The sequence below is a fragment of the Anser brachyrhynchus genome (assembly GCF_964034855.1).
Source record: "Anser brachyrhynchus genome assembly, chromosome: Z".
Classification (NCBI taxonomy): Eukaryota; Metazoa; Chordata; class Aves; order Anseriformes; family Anatidae; genus Anser; species Anser brachyrhynchus.
The window spans coordinates 69,630,129-69,657,929 of NC_137697.1; the positions used below are offsets into that span (position 1 = coordinate 69,630,129).

The 27,801-nt window shown below is 44.1% G+C and overlaps 1 protein-coding gene across 5 annotated transcripts in view; it reads left to right on the plus strand.

The window, feature by feature from the left end:
• KIAA1958 overlaps positions 1-27,571 on the plus strand; it is a 74,203-nt gene extending 46,632 nt beyond the window's left edge. For all 5 annotated transcript variants that reach the window (XM_080573340.1, XM_080573344.1, XM_080573341.1 and 2 more), the window contains exon 3: positions 20,148-27,571. In XM_080573340.1, the coding sequence (XP_080429466.1) occupies positions 20,148-21,193 (1,046 nt within the window). In that variant the 3' untranslated portion in view covers positions 21,194-27,571. The remainder of the gene's footprint in view (positions 1-20,147) is intronic.
• The last annotated feature ends 230 nt before the right edge of the window (positions 27,572-27,801 follow it).

Genomic DNA, 27,801 nt, shown 5'->3' on the forward strand with positions numbered 1-27,801 from the left:
AATGATGAGTATAATTCTTACATAAAAGATGGCAGGAAGTAATTATACCAAGGAGCCTAGAGCTATTGTTAGTTTATAGACTCAGTTGATGTTTTGACAAACGAATGAAGATACAGTTAAAAGGGAGCAAGGAATTTAAATTCTTCCTTTTCCTCTACCAAGTGTTGCTTAATTTTAGAATAAGATATGAAGCCTTGCTCCTGGTCCCATTATAATTGCTCATGTGTTTATGAGGTCTTTGCGGGACCAAGGCCTCAGCTGGTTAGTTATAATTAAAGAGTGTGATCAAACCAGCAAGAAATACGACTTTGAATTTTAGGTTAAGTCACGCATCTTTGTATTTGTGTGGGTGACACAGCTGCTGGTTAGCATACATGGTTCTCTCTCAGGTCATGAAAGTTTGAGTGAGATTCTGTAATAAATCAAAAATATCGACGTATGTTAGCTTTGGCCAATTTAAACTACACTATAGTTTTGGACTGGTTTCTCTTTTAAACATTTCTTTTTTTTGTCCTTCACTCTCTTTAATTGCACCGTGGCACCCAAATGTTGCAGGGACTTAGCAGAGGCATTTTAATGTGTTACAAGTGAAGTGGCATCCCAGAATTCAATGAGGTTAGATTCTGATTTCTGTTGGGTTCAAGTCTTCATCCAAGCATAGCAGAATATATTGCATTATTTTTGTTAAACTCCAGCCCTAATACATGGACATTCATCTGTGAATCTTCTGGTTGGTTTTGACTACTTTGTTAGCAAAGGCTTCATGAATATGTGTAGGTACTACTTAGTCCTTTTTTTTTTTCTTGTGGAAAAAAATGAGAGACCTACATCTGAGAAGAGAGAGATTTCTGTAATTGTGGAGAGCTGGGAATCTCTGCAGTTTCTACTTCCGAAATAGCCTCTTTCGTCTTTTCCTTTTGCTGAACTTGGTCTGTTTTTTCTGTCCAAGAACCAGCAAGGTCAGGGTGGGTCACGTCAATGAAGATAGGAGGTGAGTAAGAAACAGGATGCTTTAGGTTGCAGTACGTACAGCCTAGAAAAACTGTCGTCATTTGGATGTCTGAAGCCACAAGTGGAAAAAATGTTGTAACTGCAGGAGGATATGGAAGAAGCCTATGGCTGGGAGGAAGATCGAGCTTACTGTGTAGGAAGGCAAATTTTGATCCTCAGGGAGGCAGGACTCACTTTGTAAGCAGAATAGCCGAGGTGTTTGTGAAGAATGCTCACCTTCCATCTGAAGAGTGAGGGTAGAGACATGTGTTGGGTTGACAAGACAGTGCAGCACCATATCTCTGGTCCAACACTAATCTAACACTGTAAACAAAGGAGGAGCAAAGGGTTCTGTGAGGATACACTAAAAAGGTGTGAAATCCATATGTGCAAAGTGTGCAGCAGCCAAAGAGTTGTCAGTAGGGACGGAAAACCAAAACATCATATAAATGAAGTGACAAATTTTGTTGTTTCTGTCAGAAGCATGACAAATCATATTCTGTGGGTACCAGCGCAATGCCAGCATGCATATGCATTGATGGCCTGGCTGGGCTGCGAAGTGATGTTTCACACGTACAAGCTTTTGCAGAGTTTGGAGAGGAAAGAAAGTGTCCACAAACACCAGTGGAATCTCGGTGTGCTGCACACTGTCTGTGTGCCATGGGCACCAAACCGAGACCGTGGTCATGAACGCGTGCTGTGACGGATGGTGCCATGGCCTGGGCCTTGCTGACTCTGATGTCTCTGCTCTGCGTTCCTTCCTGGTCTTTCCCTTTCTGTGGCTGGTTTCTCAGGATCCCAGAGCAGTGTGTAACTCACTCTTGCCAACTTTTTTCTCTCCTTTCCTCTACCTGAGCATGATCATTAAAAGATACAGTGCATCTGGGGGTTGCCTGATATTTGTTTACAGCTTTCAAGTTGAATGTTTTAAAGTATTTCTCTGCAACCAAAAGAACTGGGACTTCTCTCTCTCTGCAGTTGTGTGGATTTAAATTAAATGGGAGCTGAGATCCTCGTGTGATCATAGGACTCTTTGATTTGGACCTGTTAGATGAGCATCAAAATGTTACAAGATTTAGGGGAGAAACAAGTTCCCCAACTTTGTGGATTGCCAGTAGTGCCTAGGTTAGGCTTAAACTCCAAAATCGCTGTTAACACTGCAAGCATAAAAATATGTCAGCTAGCACATTCCAACGAAGTGCAAGCAATAAGGAACAATGCCTTTTTTTGGAGGTATATGAAGCATCAGCCATATATCCAGAAAGGCCAAATTAATCCCTGCTGTAATTCTTCCAAGTCCTGTGGAACTGTGCCAAGAATGAATGTAACACAAGGCAAATAATCAGTCAAAGAAAGTTACAAAACTTTATTTAAGCTCTTCCAAGAACACTCAAATAATTGCTGATAGGTCTCTGTATATATAATTTACATACAGAGATTGATGAGTTTTGGCTAAAGGGACTGCTGAAGCCTGCCTCCAGGGACTTATACTGCTGAATGTGGTCAAATGAACAATTAAACTGTTTTAGGGGTGAGACAGTCTCTTTCTCTTTATGTCGGAGTAAAGAGTTCAGAGCCCACTGGTGACTCTTTATGCCCCATAATTGATTTCTTTTCTTGCTCCACTACCTCAAGTAAAAATAATAAGTTCTGAGATAGATAATTACCCCCAAAAAGTACTTTTATTTTTTAAAGTTGCAAGGACCTTGCTTATTTAGAAGAATAAAATCAGATAATTAGGGTTTTACTGATCAGAAAAAGAAAGGCGGTGAGTTGATTAACCATCTCCTGCACTGCCTCTGCTTTCTGATCTTGCAGCATGGATTTGCCAGGCCTCTCCCACCCTTAGTTACCTGTATCCAAATGCTGACAGCTGATAAACTATTGATTTGGGGACTTTACTCTGGAATTTCTGCTTGTAAGGCTGATGTTCCTTGTCTTTACGGTATTGTAAGGGAGTTCTATTTAAAAGCAGAATAATATCATAAAAAGGACAAATTCAGCCTTTGAAATGGAGTTGTGTACTTGTATTCATCATCGAGGTCTACAGCATGACAATCAAATCTGAAAAATTTAGATCTTTGTACTAATAATGGTAATGTGGGAGTATGCTTTATGAGTCTGTTCCTACAAAAAGTAGTTATCATGTCATTAACTCTTGCAGGAGAACTCTGAAATGAAGACTTAGCAAGTACTATAACATCTCTAGATGTTTACAGAAATATATTTATCACCATTTCAAACTCCACATGTTTTCTTTATTAGAAGTTTCATGCAGACGCAGAAGGCTCTTGACAGTGTCTTGCCCCCTTGATGACCAACAGCAGACTTCTCATGTAGAGGGGGATCTTCTTTCTGCCCTGAATGTTAAATATTTGTTAAACAAAACGACTGTGCACCCAAATGTTGAGGCTGCTGCTTTTCTTGACTGCAGGGCTTGTTTCCTATGTTCCCCAAGGACCTTCCCTGTGTGGGACTCCCTGCAGCAGGCAGAGCCATCTCCTGGCAGCAGTGCTGAGGATGTACGTGTGCATCTTGCCAGAGGGAGTTCGTGCATGCTCATGCTGAACATAGGTTGGTCTGGGAGAAGTTAGAGGATAGGGTTGGGTAGTAAAAGTAAAGGAAAAGATGTGTAGGCCTACACAGTAAAAGATGTGTAGGCCTGGCAATCCATTGTAACAGGTGAGGAGTGGTAATTTCCATCCAGTCTGTGGCAATTCTTTGCCTGTAGCTAGAAGGGAGTGGAATGCCCCCAAAAAGATCCATTGCACCCATGCCCTAGCAGGATTTAAGGATTAAATCTGTAAAACATGTAGAGTTAGGCTGCCTGTCAGGAATATTTTCTGGGGCTCTGAGCAGAAGAATTGCATCACAGGGAATTATGGAAACTTCATTTAAATATATGTTTTCAGTTTAAAATACCGAAGTACAAACAGTATTAAGATGATGTGTTGCATCAGAAGAGAAACTGGCAACTTCAATAATTGACTGTGTTTTAGAGCACCACTGCTCATTTCAGATTTAGAAATGTTCCCTTTCCCCCATTACTCCAGCATCAGAGGCAGAAAAGCAAAAAAATATGAGGCAGGAGAGAGAAGGAGAAAACAGCCAATTTTGCAAGACCAACAGGAACTAGATGCTGTGCTCTTCCCTTCACTTCTTCCTCTGTTCTGTGGTACTGATATGTAAAGGAAGAAAATAAGTCTGGTGGTGGTTCCAGCAATCCTGTAAACATATGGAAACAACAAAGGAAACCGGACAAGTTATCTCTTTATTTTGGGGAAATAGAAGATTGTTTAACATGACATTTTTGATCAGAGATCTGCATTGCTTGTGTGGTCTTTACAATTGCTCTAATTTTGGACCTGTTCTCGTCGTATGATTTGTGAGTCTCTGAGCAGGAAAAAAGAGGCAGAATGAGATCAGATTGGGATCTGCAGGGGTGGCAGAGCACAGCAGCCAAGGGAGGCACTGACCCTGGAAGGGCCTCAGACATGCGCTCTCCTTTTCCGCTTTGGATGGGGTGCTGGAACAGAAAGGGAACACAGGACATGGCCTTTTAGGTCAGGATACTTTCTGAGAGTGTCTTTGCACTGTGGATGAGGCCAGTACCTAATAAATTTGTCTACAGAAGGACTATTTCACCTATGTATTCTAAGTTCAAGCCTTCAGTTGAGGCAGAAAACCTTGGAAAAAAAACATTTTCACCTGTCTCCGTGATGGGAGCGTGCCATTTTTGCATAAGATGTTCTGTGAAGCCAGCACACAGGGACTTCTCATTTCTTCCATTTTCTTTTACCTAACTTATTTTCCTCTTGGTTGAGCCTTGTTCTTTCGTGTCATCTTTTTGTGCTTGCAGTGAAACTAGAACATCCTTTATTGTGAAACAGATCAGTAAAAAATTCTGGGTATGTTTTCTGTCTACCTAAGCAAAATAATCATTTTGAATACAGAAATTCGTTGAATTTTTCTAGTGCTCAGAAAGAACGGAAGCATGGTGGTAGATGTTTTGTCATGGCTGGCACAGCACCGGGTAGTGCTTGATGAAAAATCCGGATCTCGGAAAACACTGAAACATGCTGAAATCTACCTTTCTTTGATAAAGTATGCTTAAATGAAACATTTGCTTAGGCTGTTTGCAGAGAGTGATGAACCAGGCTGTTAAATCAGAGCCTCAAGACAGCGAAGCTGAAACACCTGCTTCTCCTACTGATGCTTCCCTCCCTTCTGGAGCACTCCAGAGGCTGTTCACAGCAAAACGACTTTTGACACTGGCTGTTCAGAACAGCTTGAATGGGACCCGTGGCTGCTGTGAGACGGGTAGGCAGAGCTGTATTTTCACTTCCCAATTGAGTCAGCTCTTGTCCGGAGCCAGGAGATGATGCCCAGCAAAGAGGCAGGATGCTGGTGCTGGTAATCACACCAACCTTGTGTTAGAGGCAGCAGTTCCCTGAACCTGGCTCCCATCAGATCCTGCCCTTTGTGGGAGCTGGGAGCTGCTGATTTCTGCTTGTGTGTTGTGGAGAAATTGGTTCTGAGCTTGTCTTTGCCATCTGTGCCATCAAAACCTCTACAGCTCCTTGCTGCCTGTGGGAAACAAATGTGCAGGTCAGGCTTGGAAGCTCTGCATTCAGGTCTCCCAAGGACCAAGCAGGCTACCAGGTAAATAAGAACTGGGCAGTCTGAAAGATTAAAAGTAACCAGAAAACCAAGCAGCAAGTATGCAGTTAAATATTTTATCATGAAACATTCTAAGGTTTTTTTTTTTAATGAACACCCCCAAAATATTCTGCTAGAAGCTCTTTCCTTAAAAAAACAAAAAGGTGTTTTGTTGTTTTCCTTTTCATTTGTTTGTTGGCAGCTGTACACAGGTTGCTCAAATTTGGTGTGGAAAATCACTCTAGCAGCTTCCATAAATTGCTTTCATTTTTTTCTGGCATATATTCTGGCTTTCCTACGGTAATTGACATCTCTGTACCCATTATTGTTTTTACATTTGTTAGAGGTTAATGAATGTGAACTTGCCATTTTATAACTCTATATTTATGTAAATCTCTGCAATAGATCACAAGTTAATTTAAAAATGAACTTTTAAAGAATTTAAATATTTTTGTGCCATCTATCTTTGTTTAAAAGCTTGATTAATTGGTCTTGGTGTTTCTATGCAAGCTACAGGTAGGACCATTTTTCTCTAATGTGAGATACCGTTAACATAAAGCTGAGAAGAATCAAACTGAATAGACTGCACATGGAAAATGCTGCTGTAAGTGTATATATCCTTTTCGTGGGTTCAGTCTGGTTCATACTGACGGCATTTCCAAACTGTGTGACAGCAGTGCTGGTAGAGCACAGCCCAAAGCCACCATGTGCCTACCTGGAGATGCAGCACCAAATCTTTCCAACTCTTTCCCTGGAGGCAGAGTGCTTCCTACTCGTGTGTCCACTCTTGCTGCTCTGGGACTTTGTGGTAGCATTGTCAGTTGCCTCCGGGATGCTAAGGTTTGCTCATTTGATGTACAAACTCACGTGGTCACCGCTATAACCACTATACTGGGGCAAGGCAGTGTTTAAGGGAGTTGAGTGTATCCCGGGTGTTTTTTTGTCTGAAGATGTTTACCTGTATCCCAGTGTAATGCCTTTTGCCTTCCAAACTCATTTCTGTGCGGAAGTACTCTGTTACCCCTTAAATGATTTTATGTGGACATTCAGTAAGTAAGTAAGTGCAGTTTTCCCCTGCAAGCTACACTATGAGCCTGTGGAAATGCACCCGCCCCGTATTGCAGTAATGGGGTTGTATTCACTTTCAGGGAAAAACGTATGGAAAATCTTTCTTAAAGATGTGGTGCTGACTTTGCCTAGTGAAACACGGACATTGTCACTGCTGGGAGCTGATCTCAATGCCCAGCTGATGCATCCCCCAGAGGGGAGCCAGCCTGCTTCCAGGGAGCAAAGTGCAGAAGAGCAAATGTTAAAGAGCAAAGGCTGAGGCTCCTGCCTGCTCAAACAAATTTAAGTTTCAGGCTGAGACTCCAACCTTGCAGAAACCCGCTGATGATCTGCAAAAGTTGAATGTTGCATGGCTCCAGATTGCAGCCCCACCGGGCTGTTGCCTGTGTGCTGGTTACCCAACAGTGCCCTGTTTCCTTTTCCCTAAAGCTTTGTATGTCAGTATGTAATGCCTTTGGCAGTGAGTGCCCTGGACTGCAGATGAAAGCTTTATGTTATGTGCTTAATTATACATTCACCATAAAGTTCATTGTCTCTGTTTTATTTCTAACATATACCTGTTGCTCCCATTGACTTCAGTAACAGCGAGTGCACATGCACGCATACACAGAAGGACCGTACGCGTCCCTGTTGGTTAAACTAAGGGTATATTTAGGCAGGCAGTGACACTGTGGTCTGCTGTTGCGTTTCATTAACGAGATCTTCATGATGAAAACATCGCTTGAAAGGATACAACCATGGATTAATGATACTTAATAATTTACTTGCTAATTTGTCCTCGGAAATAAGAAGAACAAAAACTGACCTTCTGTTGTGCAGAGAAGGAAAAGATCGATTCAGAGATAATCTGACCCAGGTCACATCACCCCAGGGCAAAATCTGAATGTGCTTCCTTGCTGAGCTATTTTAAGCAGAACATAACGGTACCCAAAGATGCTGCCTGTGAAAGATCAGGACTTTCATCTCTGATCTCTGAGTGGCTTGCTTCATTTTTCTGTTTGCTATCACCCCTGTCCTAGCTGGATATTTGCCTAATCTCTTCTTTAGTCCGGTGGCTGCTCAAGGATACCTGTCTGAATGAGCAACAGAACCACACTGTACTTTTGTATGTGAGTACTTCTTCCACCCTGACCATGACTTGGAGCAGTCTTCCTCGGAGTGTGGTGAGCACTGTCCTTCAGTCATGTAGGTGTCCCCAGTTATGGGGATTTTCTTCTATTAATGACTCTTGTTGTTTGGGATTTACTGTCTGTTACTGACTATACCCTCAAGAAAAAAATTAGCAGGCATGAAAATTATTCTAGGATTTATAGCCCAGCATTCTTGCCTGTATGCTGGTACATGCTTTGCTTTTTGCTTTTAGATTTCTGTTTCTTTCTTCTTGTTGTAGAAAGAGGTGTCTTTTTGCCTGTGTTTTGTCTCCCCTGATTTCAGATAGTCGTCAGAAAACTCGTTGACAAACACCTTGTCCCTTTACCATTCGCTTGTATAGCTGTTAAATACATCAGACTGTTTATTGTGCTAGTGCATAATAAAACAGCCATATATATGTGTGTATACTATACATCCATAATTACATTCATTAAGTTATACTCCGTATCACCTCTTGCATGAATCAGTTTGTGTCATTTTTTGTATGAATTCATTCAGTAGCAGGGAAACTGATTGTTCGTATGCTGCATAGAAGAACAAATTATTTTTATGGAAATAACAATTCAATCCAGGCTGGAAAATTTTGACAATGTAATTACGGAAGAGAGATAATAACAATATTCTGAGCAGCAAGGAGGTGCGTATGTGTGTATGCTGCGTGTATGCACGTAGCCAGAAAAAATTTGAAAGCCCTCTATTTATTTAAACAGGCTTTATTCAAACAGAGCTGCGAAACGTGACTACAGATCTATTCAATTAAACTCCGACAAAGTAAGTTTAAACACGTCTCCAAGGGCAGACACAAACAAGCCGTGCCACCAGCAGCAGACTGGAGGAAGCTGGCTCCCTGCGTGTGCACCTCCCTCTCCTCGTCCCTCCGGCTCAGCCTGGCACCTCTGGAGCAAAGTGTGTGCTCCTTGGCCAGCCGCCTGGCAGCGTCTGGTGCCCAGGGTCCGTGGCCTTGCCCTCTGCTGGGATGTGCACACGTCTCTGCCCTTAGCACAGCTGCTCTGTCTCCTTCCTCCAAGCTCGTAGGATCTTGGCGTCTTTGAACTTTCACCCCTTCCTAGTACAAGAAGCGTCAAGATGGCAAAGCAGGGTAAAGAATGCGCCTTAGGAACTGTTTTGCTTTAAGTGTTGCACTTCATCCTTTCTGGAGAATTGCGTGGAGAGCGGGTCCTTAAGTTCTGCTCTCTGACCCAGTGAAGACAAAGAAAATATGTGTGTTAAAAGTGTGCTCTGAAACTAGTTATGCGAGATTGTAAATTGTGAGCTCTTCATAGGGTTCGTGCCCTTCACAGCTTGCTTCACTCATACTGGAGAATATACAGTGCAGAAAGGTAAAAGCAAATTGTGTCATTGTGTAACATCACCAGCCAGGATTTCAGAAATAAACTGCAAGCTCTGTAGCAGGCAATTTGAGTACTTCACTAAACGTAAGAGGGTTTTGGGAAATGAGATACTGAAATGCAATTATTTAGGATGCTGCTTTCCCTGTTACCAAAAGGCAGGGGTGCTGGCTCCCTACACGTGTTCCCTGCTACATCTGCAGCTGACGGTTCAGCCAGAGCAGGAAAGGGTACCTTTTGATTCACTACCAATGGCAGTTTAATAAAATAGAGGGGGAAATGTCTGCAGTCTCTAATAAGCAATATATCAACTAAGCACTGTCAGCCTGTGTAGAGAGCTCCACAGCAAGATTTATTACGTTAATTACAGTCATGTGGGCCTCATGCTCTTAAGTCTGAAACTGCCGTCACATTCTAAACTTGATTTAAGAATGCATTTTGGCCAAGACTAAAGTGCAGTCTATTATGATTAATGTAATAAAATATTTATTACATACTCCCTTTCTTTGTTCCACTGCTCGTTGCCCCAGTTAGACTGCCTCATTCCAAACCAGTGATATACAGTTAGATTTCAGAGGATCCTCATCTGTTTTTCATCTCTCTCTTCACTGTTGTTCTTTTTTTCTTATCTCTTTGTTCCGATTCTCCCTTCTCTCCCCCTCATCTTCATTTCCCACCATTTCTCTGCATCTCAGCTGCTGTCTGGAGTGAATCAAAAGCAGGCAAACTTCATAGCCCCGGCACATCCCTTTGAGACCTCTTGCAGTGCTTTCTCCGTTCTGCTTATTAAAGTTAGCTCTTAAACGCAATGGCATTAAAACTGTTTGTAGGCTGTAGCTGAGAACTTGCTAAGCCTGTGGCAAGGTAGGGTGCTATGAAAAGAGAAGACTGATCTGTAAAGTGATACATGTTTGTGTCCTGTTTTCCATTCTTCTTCCACAGGGCTTGCAACTGCAGACAGGACCTAGGGAGTAAGACTTCATGTTATTTGGGAGGCTTGGCCCATAGGAATACAGGGGCTGAGAGGAAGCGTCCTCAGGAGCTGTGACCCTGCTGGGTGTAAGCATGTTGTCCTGTTGGTTGTACAGGCAGGCACAACACTAGGGTTCCTTCATCATGTTACTTCGGATATGGACACAAGTATTAGCCAGAAACTACTGGCCCCTGAGATCTCCTAATATAATCTGCAGTATAATGCTGTTGTACAATATCTGTAACAAATAGAAACACCTCAACTTAGAGGATGCTGTAGCACAAAATCCCACTTGGCCAGATTTTCCAAAACACCGTATAAGATGGTACTTGTGGTTTTGTGCAAGGCAGCCCATTAGTTAGGTTGGTGGTTTGGTGTTTGCAAGGTCTGTGTATGCATGTAACTCCAGCATTCTCTATATGAGCAAACAGAGTTGAAAACCTTATGGAAAATGTAGAGCCCTGTTTTTCTTACAAGAAATCAGCTTTTTGGCACAAGAATTTGTGTTTTACCCCTAAAGCTTCATTAATTTTTAAATAATAAGCTTCATCCAATGAGGGAAGTGCTCTGATATTTGTGTTTTCTTTCTTCATTTTGAATTTTTCTTCTTTTTTATTTTTTTTGTCATAGCGACTCTTGAATCCAGTCATCTTACACATACGACTGTTCAGTCATACTCTTCTGCTGTTATCTAAACAAATAATGACTTAATCTAGCTGGTCTCTACATTTCTGTGTAGGCATAAATGTAAATAAAGGACCATAATGCAGGAAGCACTTACTATATGCTTTGTTGAACTGGGTACACTTTGTGGACTGGTGGCCAGCAGGTCAAGTCCATTTGGAAAACAAATGCTTCACTTCTGCAGTGCCTCATCTAGCTTCCAGTTTGCTGGTTAAGTCTGACAATTGCTGATGTACTCCCTTATTTCCTTCTGCCCCAGATCATACAGTAAATAACATGTTTTGAAAGGTCAACATTTCACTGTGTGGCTGAAAAGTCCTGGGTAAAACAAAAGATATTTTCCAGAGTTAAGTATTTAACCTGAAGAAAATCTTAGGCAAAAAGGCGGCTTTTGTCCTTAGCCCTAAATTGAAATCATTACTTCAAGTCTTTCCAGTGGAATTAGCTGTTTTGTTAGGAAATTATTATGCATCTGAATGCAAAGGTACATTGTCAACATAAAGCTGGCATTTACTTCACAGTGTGCATCACATTTTACCACCGACCAATGCCAACAGCACTCCAGTTTCACCAGTCTGCCTGAATGTTTTAGCCTGAGCTCTGAAAGAGGTGCAATTATGTGTGAACATAAAGAAGTGAACAGAGCTGAAGAAAGTTTAGCCAGTTATTCTGAAAGGGAGAGGGCTTCACAAATTTTTAAAAGTTTTCTAATGGTTTTAGGCTCGCTGTATAGAAAACTCACGGAATAATAGATTGATCTGGATTGGAAGGGACTTCAAAGTCCATCCACTCCCAATCCCCTGCCATGGGCAGGGACCCCTCCCACCAGACCAGGCTGCCCAAAGCCCCATCCAGCCTGGCCTTGAACACCTCCAGGGATGGGGCACCCACAGCTTCTCTGGGTAACCTGTGCCAGGGCCTCACCACCCTCTGAGTGAAGAATTTCCTCCTAACATCTAATCTAAACCTACCATTTTAATTTAAAGCCACTACTCCTTGTCTTATCAGTACAGACCTCGGTGCAGATTTTCTCAGGATCTTTCCTACAGGCCCCCTTTAGGTACTGGAAGGCCTCAATTAGGTCTCACCAGAGCTTTCTCTTCTCCAGGTGAAACCATGCCAGCTCTCACCACCTTTCCTTGAAAGAGAGGTGCTCCAGCCCTCTGATCATCCTCATGGCCCTCCTCTGGACCCGTTCTAACAGACCCACATCCCTTTTATGCTGGGGGCCCCAGACCTGCACGCAGTGCTCCATGTGGGATCTCACACAGGTAGAGCAGCGGGGGACAATCACCTCCCTTGACGTGCTGACCATGCTTCTTTTGATGCAGCCCAAGACACAACTGGCTTTCTGGGCTGCAAGCTTTCTCTAAGCTTATTTTTATATACTCCATATCTATGAGAGTTGGATTCCTGGATCTCAGTCAATTATAGTGAAGATGGCACAGAAAGCTAAAGTCGAGCCAGGGGAGGTTTAGGTTGGATATTAGGAAGAACTTCTTTACCGAAAGGGTTGTTAGGCATTGGAATGGGCTGCCCAGGGAAGTGGTTGAGTCACCATCTCTGGAGGTCTTTAAAAGACGTTTAGGTGTAGAGCTTAGTGACATGGTTTAGTGGAGGACTTGTTAGTGTTAGGTCAGAGGTTGGACTAGGTGATCTTGGAGGTCTCTTCCAACCTAGATGATTCTGTGATTCTGTGATTCTGTGATAGTGGGGTCCAAAGAGTTTGTATTTAAAAAGTGCCTGAAAATGCAACAGGTAACATGGAAATAAGAGAGGAATGAGGCCAGACAGGAGAACCTGGAGCTGTTTCCAGGCTTTGTTATAATCTAGGTGACTGATTTGAAACAGGGTAGCTAAAATGGCGGATCCCAGTCCCTCCGAGCCCTGAGTACCTTTCACCTGGACATCCCCAAAGTATGAGGTACACAGTTTCTCCAGTGCTCTTCCAAAACATCTGCTTCTGCTGTTCTCCTGGCTGTGCCTCAGGGAGCAGCTGTAGTTCCCTGCTGTGAAAATGCTGCACAGTATTTGGCTAAACTGGCAGAGCTGGAGTTGGTGTATTTGCTCCTGCTAAATGCAGGTCAAAAAAACAAATAGATCTGGGTAAGCATGACTAGCCCCACTGTTGGGATGCAGAGGAAACAATTCCCATTTTGTATTGCAGCTGTTCACACCAGTGCATTGCAAGACAGCTTCATAAGAAGGTGGGAAACTATACAGTCCCATGCTCCGTAAATACCACTGTAAGTGTTCAGTGGCTGAAGTGAAATGTAGAGTAAAACAAGAATGCAACACTTTCTCTTTTCCACTAGTCCTGACAAAACTGAAACCAACTAGAAGTGAAGATCATGTGTAGGATAAATTAAACCATTTTAGATGAGAAAATGCATTTTTAGACCCATTGTGTTGAAATATCTCAGAAGATGTCACATCACAGTAGAGAAGGGGGCTACCTTGTGCAAATCAAAAGTCCCTGGAGCACTGCTGATTTGCAGAGTTCATCAGTCACCGCTAGTATCTGCTGTGTAGAAGATTGATCCAATCAGTTATAGGAGGACATAAATTCTTAATCCCTTGTCATGGCTCCAAATTTTCTGGCATTCGAGGATGATGTAGTAGTTCCATTAATATTGATGGAAATTTTATCGTTGACTTTGCACCTTGCATCTTTTAAGGCTCTTGTGGTGAGAAAGTAGTGAAAAAGAGTACAAACTGAATACCAGCACTAGCATCTGAGTGAGCATCAATTAAAGAGACCATTCTGCACCTTGCAAAAAATGTACAGATGGGTAAAGTTTATTTCAGTGACTCTTACTTCGTGGAAATACCAATTTATAAATATTCCCGTGCTCATTTGCTTTGAATCTGTGTTCTTTTTTTCTTTGAGGGTTCTTAATTTTAGAATCATAAAATATTTCACTGATAATTTTGCTGGAGGAGGTTAACTGAATAGAAGCATAATTTGTTTTGGCCAGAAAACCTAACATCTTTTATAAGTGGATTTTAATTAAGAATTTTCTACCATACTAGAGATTTTACATGCTAATGAAAGCATTTGCTGAAAATGTTAAACTGCATGGGGTTTGGCTTAATGTAGTGGAAATAGAGAACTTTAATTGTTAAACAGAATTTAGTAGCAAGATCAGATGGGTAGGGCAGAAATTCAAGAAAAAGTGCAGGAGTACTTTCTCCTGCTTCAGTAATCTGGAGCTAACAAGTTAATCCCTTGATCCTGCAGAGCTCAGAAACTGTTAGATGTCAAGCCTGATGAAAATCTCCAGGCAGTCACAGGGTTTTCCCCCCTCTTTTGACTCTGACTCACCAAGCCTAAGCTTAAATAAATATGATATATCGTGGCAAAGGAAATGCACTTTATTTGGCCTCAGGACTTTCTAAAGAAACAGTTATTGTTGGATATGAAATAATTACATTAAAACGCATGTATTTGTGTCCTAAGCCTTTGACTACTGCATGTGTGTAGGAGTTGCCCCGACAGAGGTGGTCCGTACCAGATACTAAAAATGCCAGAAATGTCGTTCTCCAAGTGCTTAGCTCTCCCTCTCTCTCAGTCTCAGAGTGGTCCCGGGGGTGCTCAGAGACACCTCTACCTGGGAGGCCTCCTGCTCTTACCCTCACCCTCTATTTTCAGGGGTGAGGATGGTGCTCAGTTGGTTATTCCCGTGGCAAAGTGAAAGCCACTGACCATTTTGCGTGCAGAATGGCGGCAGATACCTCGTGGCCGGCCTTGGCAGTGTGCTGGCTGTTAGCAAACACACATGTGCTGTGTTAGGACAGCAGCATTCGGGTGCTGCCGGCAGGAGGGCTGTAGCACTGCTTGCTGGAGCGTAGCCTCCCCGCTCTGTGACATGATGGACCTTCTCTGCACAGCAGCACAACTGCTGCCCACCTTGAGAACTTCATCGGCCTGCCAATACCCTCTTGAAAGATGGAAGAAAAGACAGGTAGGCTGTGGCTTTCATTAATCGTTTTAGGGGGCTGTTTATGGCTCTGGCCCGTGGATACAGCACCACTGTTTTCCAATAACTGCAGGGTAGGGGCAGGAGCTGACCTGCAAAGCGCTGGTGCTTGGGGAGAGAGCGCTTAGCTCCAGCATGGAGATACGTGGCATCCTTTGTGTGCTGGGCTTTTTCACCTGAATAAAAGCATTTTGGTGAAAGTGGGTCTTCCCCAGAAAGATTTTTCTAGTCAGAGCACAAATCAGGCAGAGGAGACACTGGCTGGTAGTGTGATTGCCATCTGAAAAACCTACATTGCTGGAGTTCTTGTTGACTTCCTTAAGCGGAATTTGAGGCTGTGAGCTCAGGCTCATGACTCCTGCTAATGTTACAGACCCCCTCTGAATATTAACAGTCTGCAGTGGTCTGGCATGAAGAACAAAAGCAAGTGCTTCTCCCTCACCATACGTAATTGCAGAGGAAGTTATGTCCTCTTCAGTGAGAAGTGGTGAGTCAGAGTGTGTTGGTGTGTGCGAGATGAAATAAAAACAACCCCGAGTCTGATAACTCTGCTGATAACGTTAAGTCTTGGCTGCGTTAAGATCAGATTATGAAAAGATCAGACCACAGCTGTTGCTCTGTGGGAAGGATTGTCTCACAGCTGTGGGCTAGCCAGGGACACTCTGCTCCCACTCGGTCATCTGTGTGATCTCCGCCAAGTCACTTTAGGTATCTGGGACACTTAAACTACTTAGCCAGTTTGTCTAACTCTTAGTTGGGAGTTTACCCCAATCCCACAACAAAGTGGGATTTACAGCCTTTTTCTAGCATGTTCTAGTTTTCTTGGAAATGAAACTCTGATACAGGATCAGATAGAAATTACAGGTGCTTGGATCAGACCCTTTGTGTGCTGGTGCAGCTGGGGGACAGAACCTTGGGAGATGCATCTCCAAGTCAACTTATTTTTTAAGTTTCTTCTCCTGGTCTGTAACACAGGGGGAACAGCACTACCAGCTCCAAAGGTTGCATTATTACAAGGAAGGGGTACTACGGATAGCTTGGTTTGGTAAATCAATGACAACAATAATTTTTGGTTGGTTGGTTCAGACTGTTTTACTGGCCAAGACAGGTTACACCATAATAAGAGGGCATCCGTCTTCCCTAGACTCTAAAAACAGACACCAAAGTAAGACTATAAGAAAAGTGCAAGCATATATGACACCTCCCCACTCTCCTGTCCTGAGCGATTTGCAGATCAGGGTGTTTCTGGTTTAGAGATATTGTCTTGTATTAAGGAACACTCTGTAATTATTTTCTGTGCTTTCAACCAGTTTTTGAACCCATGCACACTGAGGAGTTCATAATAATGTGAGCAGTGAATGCCCAAGAGGAAACAGGTTTAAGTTTGCAGTGGTCAGGGGACTAATGTAGATCTCCACCTATGTTTTCAGTAGTTCCCAGAAGGACCACTGAAAAAATACCCCAAAGGGTAAGCCCTGGCCAAAAGAGCTTTTCATCTCTACTCGGAAAGATGCAGCAAGGTGAGACCGAGAAAGCATTTGGGAACTGTTAGACTGGAAACACTCCTGTACCAGGACAAGACCATTCACTTTTAATCCCCAAACCCAGAGATGAAGTCGTGTACCTCAGCAGTTCTCCCAGCTTGTCCTTACCATGCCCTTCGATCCTTACCATAACATACATATTTTCAAAAATTCATTGTGATGACAGCTGAGATGCTTTTTAGTCTTGCGTTCCTAATGATTGAATTACTTTCAATTTAGTCTTTCTTTATCCATCAATCCGGATGGATTTGTAAAGGAACAAAATAACATTACACAAACCTAATCTCCTTCTCTGACAAGATAGCAAGGCCATGTGGCTAGAGGAGAAGCAGTCAATGCCAAACATCCAGACTGTGACAATGGCTTCGATTCTGTTTCACCTTATTTCCTGTAGGCAAAGAAGAGATGTGTAGAGTGGACGGGCTTATTGTAAGCATTTTGCAAGAGCTGTTTGCAGACGGCACCCAGGGAGTAATTTTTGTGATCTCCTTGTCCTGGCAAGGGTTATGTGGAAATGACGGAAGATAGGCCTGTTGGTGGGCTGTAGTTTCATTAGTGATCCAAATGGCCCAGTCATGCTGGGTCTGGCTGGGATGGTGTTAACTTTCTTCACAGCATCAAGGCTTTCCCGTTTTTCAGCCAGCTAGTCTGAGTGTAGGCAAGAGGCCGGGGGAGGACACAGCCTGGAGGGCTCAACCAGGTTGACCGAAGAGATGTTCCGTGCCGTATGACATGATGCTTAGCAGCAGGAACTGAAGAGACGGTTTTGGGGGGAGGTGGGTATTGCTCAGAGACTGGCTGGACATTGGTCTGCTTGTGCGAGGTGGATCGATCACTTGTTCAGTGTTTTTTTATTTCCCCTCTTTCCTACACTTATTCAACCTTGTCTTCACTCACAGATTTTCTTGCTTTTGCTCTTCCTATTCTCTTTCTTGTCCTGCTGGGTGTGGACAGAGAGTAAGTGGCTGTGTGGTGGTTAGCTGCTGAGTGCCAATCACCACAATAATAGGGAATAAAATAATGAAATTAGCAGAAAACATGGAGTTTGGTGATATTAAAAGGGTATTTGGATAAAATTTGTGTCCCCGTGGTAACTGGAGACGGATAATATGTTTTCTTTCAGCACTATGACATCTTGTTGATTAAATGAGGAAGTAAGATTTTAATGATGTGAAGAATTTGGTCTCCTTCCTAAACTGTCACACAGGCTACTAACATTTTTTTTTACTTAAGTAAGGCTCAGCTGCGTTGTCTGCTTTTTGCTGTAGACGAAAAGCACGTGCAGATCCCGGCAGTGGCTCAGCTGATGTCTGATAACTTTGGCTATCTCAGACTCTGTCCACTGGGTCTCACTGGCTCACTGCTTTAGTCCCGTGCCATGAGATATGTGTGATATTTGAGCAGTCCTGTAGGAACTTAACAATTCACTACAACTGCAGGCTGGATTCCCAGTCAAAATTGACCTAGCTCTCCCGAATCTGGTGGCAGATAACCTCACCCCATTATCTTCAGCATTTCCCTCCTGCCTTGTGGAGCAACACACCAGAGCACTGCGGGAATGCAGTGTTTCAGGGGCACTGTTTTTGCTCATGCACCTTCAGGAGATCTTTATGCAGCATGGATTTTATAACTGTTGGTTGCAGATCTGGCAATTTCCTTTGCAGATTAAGGAAAGATGCCAAAACATAAATGACTGACTGTGTGTCTCTGCTGTGTTGTGACAGGACATCCTGTAAGAAGTGCTGATTGATGACATGTATAAAACCAAACCATTATATGTGCTGTTTATATTGAAACACTACTTAAAATGTGGGCTGTCAGTCAAAGAACCGATTACTTACACAGTGCTGTAATAAGTGGTGATGGGTGCAGTGAGCAAGGTATCAGAGTAAATGTTTTGTTTCTGAACCTCAAACAGCACTGGCTCTTAATTTCCAGTCTGCAGCTAGCCATAACAAAATGATCTAACCTACCCATCGCTGGAAGCAAGAGACTTCACTGAAGGCTGCTCAGAGCTCTTTGATACTGACATGAAAATTAAAACCAGTTTCTGAAATAGACTGGTTACGCTTTCTTCTTCCCCTTGAGCACAGTTAGAGCAAACCTCAGTGCCCTGTGGCAACGCTTTTCATGGCTGCAGAAGCCTCCAGGGGCCTTGGCTGCAGATCTGCATCTCTCTGTACTTTGCCAGGGGCTTGAGGACCCCTTTCAGCAGGTTCCACTGCGTTATTACGAGGAAGGGGTACCACGGATAGTTTGGTTCGGTAAATCAATGACAACAATAATTTTTGGTTGGTTGGTTCATACTGTTTTACCGGCCAAGACAGGTTATACCATAATAAGAGGGCATCTGTCTTCCTTAGACTCTAACAACAGACACCAAAGTAAGACTATAAGAAAAGTGCAAGGATATATGACACCTCATGTCTCATGCATCTTCCTGGTGTGTATGTGGGGTGGGAAACACCTGGTGAGTGCTGCATGGTGCCACTGAAGCACAGACACCAGGATTCCCTCTTGCTGTAAGTCAGGTGAAGGGACACCAAAATGTATGTTTTGTTTGCAGTAAGATAGAGCAGAAAAGAGCTTGCTTTTTTCCCTCTTCTGCTTATTAAGTGGGAGAGAGGAAAAGGACGTTTGCTTTACAAGTACAGAGAATTGTCAAATCATTGGAATTTTCCTTCTTTGCGTTTGCTTCTCATCACTTTCTAAAACCATTACAGTTTGTCCTGTCTGTAATGACACTTCCTCCTATCTGCGTAAAAATTGCATCCTTGTACAGATAGTTTCCATATGCCAAGAAAACAGTCCATAAATACACACATCACTTCACAGTAAAAAGCTTTTCCTTTTATGCTAATGATCAGACTGAAAAATCATTTGTCATTAAAAACCATATTTGCTGAATACTGTGCTTTGATATGCCACTGATTGTAAGGACATTTGAGTATAGCTTTATGGAGCAATATAAGGTTGTTTCCTGAATTTGATTTTTTCTGCAAAATGAAAAGGAACGGTCACAATTGCACTTCTACTGCCAAGGTACAGCTTGATTATGTAGAGAGACTATATAATCATGTTAAGTACTGACGGTTTTATTCCATATCTTCTAATGTGAAGTATAATCTATTTTTTATTCGTGTACATTTGTAAATTACACATTGCTCTGTGGTACTTTACCTCCTAACTCCCTTCCTAGGATGTGCTGCATTGCCTTGTACTGTACACTTGTCTATATTTGTTTAGCTCTTTAAAAATGTCTGATTAAAGATAATTGTCATGTGATAAATACAAGGCTTTAGTTATTTTTTGTAGAAAAAAAATCGGAACCAGTACAACCTCTGGTTTCACAAATGAGGCAATTCACAAATGGGCTCACTACTTGGAACAGGCCCTGCACACAGCACTGGAATCCACAGAAAAGCCTTCTACCTTGCATTTGTTGTAAAACGTAGATTGCTTCTAATCCCACTGTTTTCCACAAATTTCCATGCACAGAACTGTGCACCAGTGTCATGAAGAGCTCATTTTGGTTTTGTGCCATGCTCTAGTAACATCATTTGTGAAACTGAAGTTGGCTTTTCAGTCGTATGACAGGTATGTAATGATGTTTTCCAGTGCTCCTTGTGCAATTAATTTTATTTTTTTTCCTCTACTTTTAAAGGAAGTTTATTTTGGGGAAAAGCTTGTTGCGAAAACTCACTGCTTCTTCTGCTTTGTTTTGTCTTTCTCCTTCTCCCTCCTCCAGACCAGGATGAGAGAGCAGCAGAGCTCAGCAGGGAGCAGAACGAGAAGACCATTCGCAGCACACAGACGGCTCTCCGCAATTTCCGCGAGTTCCTCATCTCCAAGTATCCTTCTGAGACCCGAGAGATCTACGTCATCCCCTGCAAAGAGCTTGATGCCTATCTTGCTTCCTTCTTTGTGGATGCCAGGCAGAAGGATGGGTCTGAATACGAGCCGAACAGCCTGGCCAACTATCAGTGTGGGCTGGAGCGGTATCTCAAAGAGCACAGGTATGGTTACAGTATTACCAGGGATAAGGAGTTCAAAAGGTCCCAGGAGGCTCTAAAGCAAAAGCAGATAGAGCTGAGGTGTAAAGGAAAAGGAAACAAGCCACACAAATCCATGAAGCTCACCTTTGCTGATGAACTTATCCTGCGCAAAAGAGGCTTGTTGAGCCGGTACAATCCCGAAGGGCTCCTGAACCTTGTCTGGCTGAACAACACTAAGGCCTTTGGACACTGCACAGGTTTTCATGGGTCCACCCTCAAGTGGGGAGACATCCGGCTGCGGGTGACAGAGACGGGGCTGGAGTACCTGGAGTGGATGGGACCGGACAACGGAGACGTCAACGCCAAGAGCAAGAGAGGCGGGACGGACTCGCGGGTGTACGCCACCCAGCACTCGCCGCAGACCTGCCCCGTGCAAGACTACAAGGAGTATGCCCAGAGGCGGCCTCCAGCCATGCGCTACGAGGATGCGCCTTTTTACCTCTCCATCAAACCTGTCGTCAACTTGGCTGCTCTTCACTGGTACAACTGCCAAGCCCTGGGGAAGAACAAGCTTGCCAAGATGGTAAAGACGATGTGCGAGAAGGGCAACATCCCCGGCAGGAAGACCAACTTCAGCGTCTACCAGAGCTGTAGCACGTTGTCAGAAGCGCAGAGCAACCAGCTTGTGCTGATCTGCAATAACTTGAGCCAGCAGGCTGCCCAGTCCATGGCAAGCCACTCCAATACTGGCAACTTCATAGTGTCAGCGTCCTATGACTCTTCCTCTGACACAGCTTGAAGAGGGGTATGACCTGGACAGATTTTTCTTTTCCAGTTTGTTTCAAGCATTGAATTTGTGCCCAATAATACGCATCAACTGTGATTGTACACTATTCTCCCATAGCCCTCTCTCCAGTGTTAATTCACTTTATAAAAATATATAAATATATAATATATTTTTCTTTTTACGAATAAGTCAATAGAAATAGTTTAGTATTACTAACATAGTATTTATAGTGTTAATACAAAAATGAAAGTTACTTATGGGTTATAATATAATTGCAGATTTTAAAAGGACAAAAGTGGTTCTCAGGCAACACAAGATAGACTGGAAATACAATTTTTAACATGCACACATCGGTGACTGTAGATCCCCAGGGAGGCTTATGTAGCAATTCTATTTTAAAGCATTTTTTTGACTTCTTATTTTAACATGGCCTCCTAGAGTAGAGACAAATGTATTACTGGCTGCTGCTCCTTACCTGCTGGCTTGTTCTTGATTAGCAAGACAAGGAAATAAGAGATACAACAATGTAAGTTTGTGAAAGCATTAACAACAATTTTTACCTTCTTTTTTTTTTTTTTAATTTTGTTTCCTGAGGCTTTATGCCTGATGGAAAAGAAAAATCCTGAAGTCAGCTAAAAGCTATTTTCAGCTTTTGTTTCTGTTGATGATTTTTTGTGATCAAAATGTCACTGGTCTTTAGACTAAAAGGTACTATTATTTTCAACAATAAGCAGAAGCATAATGGCAAAAGCAGTCGTACAAATAATTTTAACTCTTTAAGCACTGGTCATTAGTATTTTGTCACTGTGTATACTTAATGTAAAATCTACTGATTTGGAGCCACTCTTTCAGTATTCTGGGGAATGCAACAGTTCAGAAAAATCCATAATCTTATTTCAAACTATACAGAGAAAATGCATTAAATATGTCTTAAGCCATCACTTGAAATCCACAAAAAATAACATAGGAAGTATAAGGATAGTTTGATATTTACTTCAGAGAATGAAAAATCTGAATAGTTTTAAGCACTGGAAAACGATTTGAAATCACCTACACATAATCTATTTCCATTGCAGACAATGGAAAATGTGTGTTTGACTCTGAAGGCAGAATTTGGTCCTTAAAGCCTTGAAATAATGAATGCTATTGTCCCAACATTTGACTTTGCAAAGTAACTGTTTTCTGAGTACAGGAAAAACACTAACAAATATTTCGGTAAACCGTTATAGTTCTTGACCTTTAAATTGACGTACAGTATCTCTCAAGTAATTCACCCTAGCTTATTCAACATTTCAGATGGAAATGTTCCACTAGGATATTCTAGAGATGTGACGAGTCTGTAGACAAGTCTGCCGGGGTGGTCTGGTGTCCTCTGAAATCCGTGAAGGACTCAGCCTCACCTGACTTCCCATGGATGTTGGGTGGGTCAAACTGTTACTGAGGACTTGTTTTGGTTTTGCTTTTCTGTTCCCTTACACTTGTTTGCTTTCATTCGTTTACATTCCTTCATACCCTTTACATTCTTTAAATCTGCAACAGTGCAGTGACTTTAATCATAACTTATTCCAAAGAAAGGGTGAAACAAAAGTAGCAGAAAGAAATAAAAATAACACACCTGGTGCCATGTAGCACTTGTGTTCGGTGCTGCTAGGATGAGACGTTCCTGTCACGTGAAGGAGGCGGCAGACTGCCTGTACCTCACATAAGCCTTATTGAAGGTCCATTTTGGGCAGGGGTGGGTAGCAGATGGTCCACGGAAGGTCTAAGAATGGAGATTTCCTCTCTAATGAGCATCTGGCCTCCCACCCAGCTCCGTGCAGGTGACACAGCCGGACTCAGGCCCCAGTGTGCTCCACACATAGCAAAGCTGGTACACAGCCTTGGTGACCAGGGCCTGGGTTGTCATCAGCCCGGCCTTTTGCAGGGCTGTTGTCACTGTCCGTGGGATCTTGTTGCCCTGGGGGGCCAAGGACTTGGGCAGCTGGTCTTGGTTGGTGCTGGGTGCCATGCCAAGGTACTCGCTGGTGGTGCCAGCTGAGGGGCCCAGCTGCTTGGTCAGGTTTTGCTCTCAGTTCCCTCACATCGGTGCTCACCTCAGCACTTGAGCTTGAAAGGGAAAGAAGCGACCCCATGGCGTGGCTGTCCTGTGTCACTCCTCAAGCCCCATAAAGCACAAAACCAGACCTTACAACCAGATTTTGGGTTCCCGGCTCCATGTATTGTCGGAGTTGTTTTATACAGTATTAGGATGGCTTGTGTTAGTGCCTTGTCGTGCTGAGGCAATGTCTCTGATAACCTCGGCCTTGCAGGGCATGTCGGCAGCTTTAGTGTCTGGTTGGGTGACAAGGTGTGGGGTACGTATGCTTACAGCCTCGGCGTTACAGAGCGTATGTTTTCTGCTTCGTGGCATCTGCACTAATGCCAGCCTCCAGTTCACGCTGATGGCAGATTGCCTGGCGAATTCTGACCGGGCGGCCCCAAATAGGCTACTTGTTGAAGCAGTTAAAGACATATGGCCAGAATATGATACCCAAATAATATCATACTCCCAGAATAGATACATTAGGTCTGAAGGGCGTTTAGCACAACGCGTTACCCAGTCTTCATTTGTGGACAGTTGCAAGGAGTTAAGTGACGACGGCCTAATGAATTGCCGTCTGTATTAAGCTCCGGGGAGTGTTGTTAACCCACTGGGAGAGCGACTTCTGATTTGAACTACTGCCATGTCTTTGTCTCTTGTTGGCAGGAGCGTAGGTGTCCCAGTTGCTGTGCTGCTGCTGACAGACGACAATTCATTTGCTTGTAATTGTCTCCCCGTACTCTGAGGGTGTCAAAACCTGCTCCACCAGTAAGTTAGTTACACGCTCACCACGGTGGTGTGGATATTCCTTGGTGAAAAGCCATAGCAGCATGGTCAGAGGGTGGTGCTGCACTCTTACAGGCCTTCCTCTCTGCATTAGCAAAGGACTGGGGTGCCCTACCCTGGCTCTTGGTACCCGGTACCTCACCCTGAAATCAAAAGAGCAGCTCGCTACACACTGCTCTGCTCCTGCCCTGCTGGCGGCCGGGAGGGTCTCTTGCAGAGATGTGCTGCAGGTGGCTGGTGGTGCTCCTGACTAAATTCTGCTCTGATGTAAAAGCTGAATTTGGGCCCCACAGTATGGGCTGTGGTTTTCACAACATGGGGTAGCCGTCTCCAAAACGGGGCTCTGCTTTCTCCTTCCTCTTGCCCTTCCTTTTTTTTTCTGCCATTCACTTTTCTTTAATCTGGTGTTGGACCTCTTCGATGAGTCATTTCAGCTAGCTAGCCCAGCAGGAAGTATAGCACAGAAAGGGGAAAATCAGATAGTTTTCTGACAGATTACTGAGTTGAGTCTGCTCAAAAATTATTGTTCAGAGCCAGCAGGAGAGACAGAGGAAGACATTCCCTGTCAGCATCAAAGTCATTAGATTGCATCTATTGCAGCTTTAGAAACCCACCAAAGGGATAACACAGATGGAGAGCCTTCTGTATGGTTTGCAGACGTGTTGGTTGCCTTCAGAACCATCTACCAGCTCTTGAGAGATGCGATCAGTGCTTCCAAGAGCGCAGTTTAGCCTTGTACTGTCTGTGTCCCCTAGGAAAGAGGCAGAGTGCCGATGTGAAGGCCTGCAGGCTGTGTGCATGGGTCTGTGCTGGTTTTACTGCTCTCCTTCCCAAGTGGCCTGCTCGTGGCGCTGAGCCAAGAGTCAGGGAGCATGGGGGTGACACATGGGCACTGCTGCCTTCATCAGGATGCGGCTGGGCACAGCGCATGTGCATGGGTCTGCTCACGTGGTTGCACATTTATCTGGGAAAAGCTGACAGCAGGCTTCAGCTCAGTTTCATTAATCGTTCGTGCATGTGTTTATGGTACTGTGGGTTTGCACAATGTAATTCTGTCCATGCCAATAGTTGGTACTGAAATCTGTGATATCTGGGTGTTGCAAACTGCCTGTTCCATTTTCAAATACAAATTTATGCAACAAAATGTATATTTAAGTGCAGGAGAATGAAATACTGTTGTGGGCTGCCTTGTAGACTAAATTACAAGGCATATCTAAAGCAACGGCACATACCTTGTTCATTTACATAGTGCAATAATTCTATGATAGCACCCATGCTATTGAAATACAGGACAATCTAACAATGGAAATAGTGTCCCTGATGCACATTCTCCTTTGTGAAGAATATCAACACCTTCGAGCTATTTTGTGTTTTTACTTTTAGAAGCTGCTGGTCACTGGTATTCAGTCTATAGTGTAGTTGCCCTCTTATTTCTCTTAGAAAGGTGAGTAGAAAAAAAGAGATTCAAGCAGCAGGTTGTACTGCTGCGTGTGCTTTTCTCGCACGTTTTGTGGCTGCATCTCCCACCACCGCTCGCGCGAGCGATGTGTGGTGTGAAGGTGCAGATCAGGAAGAGCAGGTGTTGTGTCACTCCAGAGCCTGGGCTGCCCCGAGGACGGGGGCAGCCGTAAAGGAAACTGAAATTCCTGTTGCACTAGGTTTCCTTCCTGCCCAGCTCGTATTTTACCCTTTTTCCCTCTGTCTTTGTGTACCTGCCATAAGTGCATTGACTGACATGACTAGCACGCGTGGTGCGTGGGCTGATTATTCCTCCTGACCATAAGCTGCACGCGACTGTGACTGACTGACTGGTCCCCCCCATCCCTGGCGTCCCTTTCACCGTCCCTCTGTTCCTCTACTGTTCCCCTCTCCCAGCGTTTGTGACACTAGGGGAAGAGGACTGCTCAGTGCAGGGCAGCTCCTGGCCCACAGTTCCCTCCCTGCTACCAAGTGACCTTGTGCTTTGGGGATAACGCGCTCAGGGCAGGCTGCCTCGCTTCGGGTACGCGTGGTAGGTGGGATACCGCACACCAGCACTCCGCAGCCTGGCGTCTCTCCTCTCTGGACACTCTTCTTCTCTGCTTTCTGTGGGAGTGCTTTCAAATCGCGAAGTGAGGTGACATTCAGTGGTGTGTCGAGGGCCAGTCCCACGTCTGTGCCCTGTTTGGCCTCTGCTGACATCCTTGAAGAGGAGCAAGGTGACCGCTCCTCGGCAGCACCTAAATCCTGGGCTCGCTCCGTAGTGGAAATCAATTCATTTTAGGTGGTGCAGGCGAGGGGGAAGCGGGAGCTCCCTGGAACTCTCAAAGGCCACGTGAATGTATGGGGAGGAGGAGTGCCGACGGGACACAGAGCCGTGGTTTGATTTGCCTGAAATGAGCCAATTCGCGCCTCCATGCGAGGCTAGAGGGGGATTCAGCTGTGCGCTGTTATGTGCGGCTGGCAGTGGATCTGCACTTTTTAACGAGGATTCTTTGTTAGACGTTCGTGTGGTGAGGTGGTTGTTTTGCCTAACGTGAGTTGCTGTCCTTGTTCTTAAGAGAGGGGATGTTTTTTTTTTCCTTTTATTTCCGTGCTTTCGTGTATGTGCTGAATCTGTATGCTCTGCTGAGGAGGAGCATGGAGAGGAGGCAGGCCACCACAAAGTATGGCTATCTTCACAGCAGAAGAGCTCGGACTGCGCTTTCTGGTGATGGTCCCCACGTGCCCGGCCTGCCTCGCTGGTCAGGAGCAGTGCCACCTCGGCTGGTGTCTCCCAGCACATCTGCTGGCTCTGCATGCTGCACCACTCTCCGAAAACCAGGAGCCCTTGGCCAGCGGGACACGGCCACCCATACCGTGTTGGTGAGCCACGCAGGGGAAGGCTCTGAGCACAGCTACACGATGGCACCGGCCCCGTGGTGCGTGATGGACGGTGTATGACTGACACACAAGGCTGTGCCATACCTCCTCGAGGGGTTTGGAAGGCTGGGGGCCGATGGGGACACGGGGGCTGGTTCTCCCCTCTGCTCCACCTCTTTTGCAGCTGATGGAGTTGTCCTTCCGAGGAGAAGCCGGGTTTCCCAGAGCTGCCAGCTCCACCGGTGCAAAGCGAGTGCCAGCCACATCCTCCCCGCTGCACGGCCTCTGGCGAGGCCCTGCGGAGCTCCAGCACCTCGTCTCTTCCCAAAACCAGCAGAGAGGCATTTACAGCGTCAAAGTCACAAAGCTCCACGGCTTAGAGGCGTCTGCGAGCTTGCTGGAAAGTTTGACAATAGCCATTCACTGGAACATGTTCAAAGCAGTGGGGATGTCTAAAGCTTTAACTCCTAATCTGATGGGGGAAAAAAATATGTTTGGCACAAAATTTGCTTGTTATGTGAACTGATGGGTTTTAACATAGTCTCTGGGGTCTGTGTCTCAAGGGAGGAATTTATTTTCTCTGTTTTCTCACTGAATTGGTAAATGTTGGTTGGTAATACAGGTGAAATTCTATTTGTTTTATTATGAAAATGCCATTAAATAAGCTGTCTGTGCGTTGGAAATGGACTTACTGTTTCAAAGGGATTAGGACACTTCTACCTAATCTTCTACTCTGGTGCTCAGCATTCATTACACAGCAGTCACTAGTGTCTGAAAAAATCATCACCTTTTCAGATTTTCATTTGATCTGTTGTAATTAATAGAAGATCACAGTGTTTGGGATTTTTTAAGAGCCTGGTGAGGTAGGTGCTAGCATCGAAATTCAGCGGGGTAGAGTTTCAGTGAGAACGGG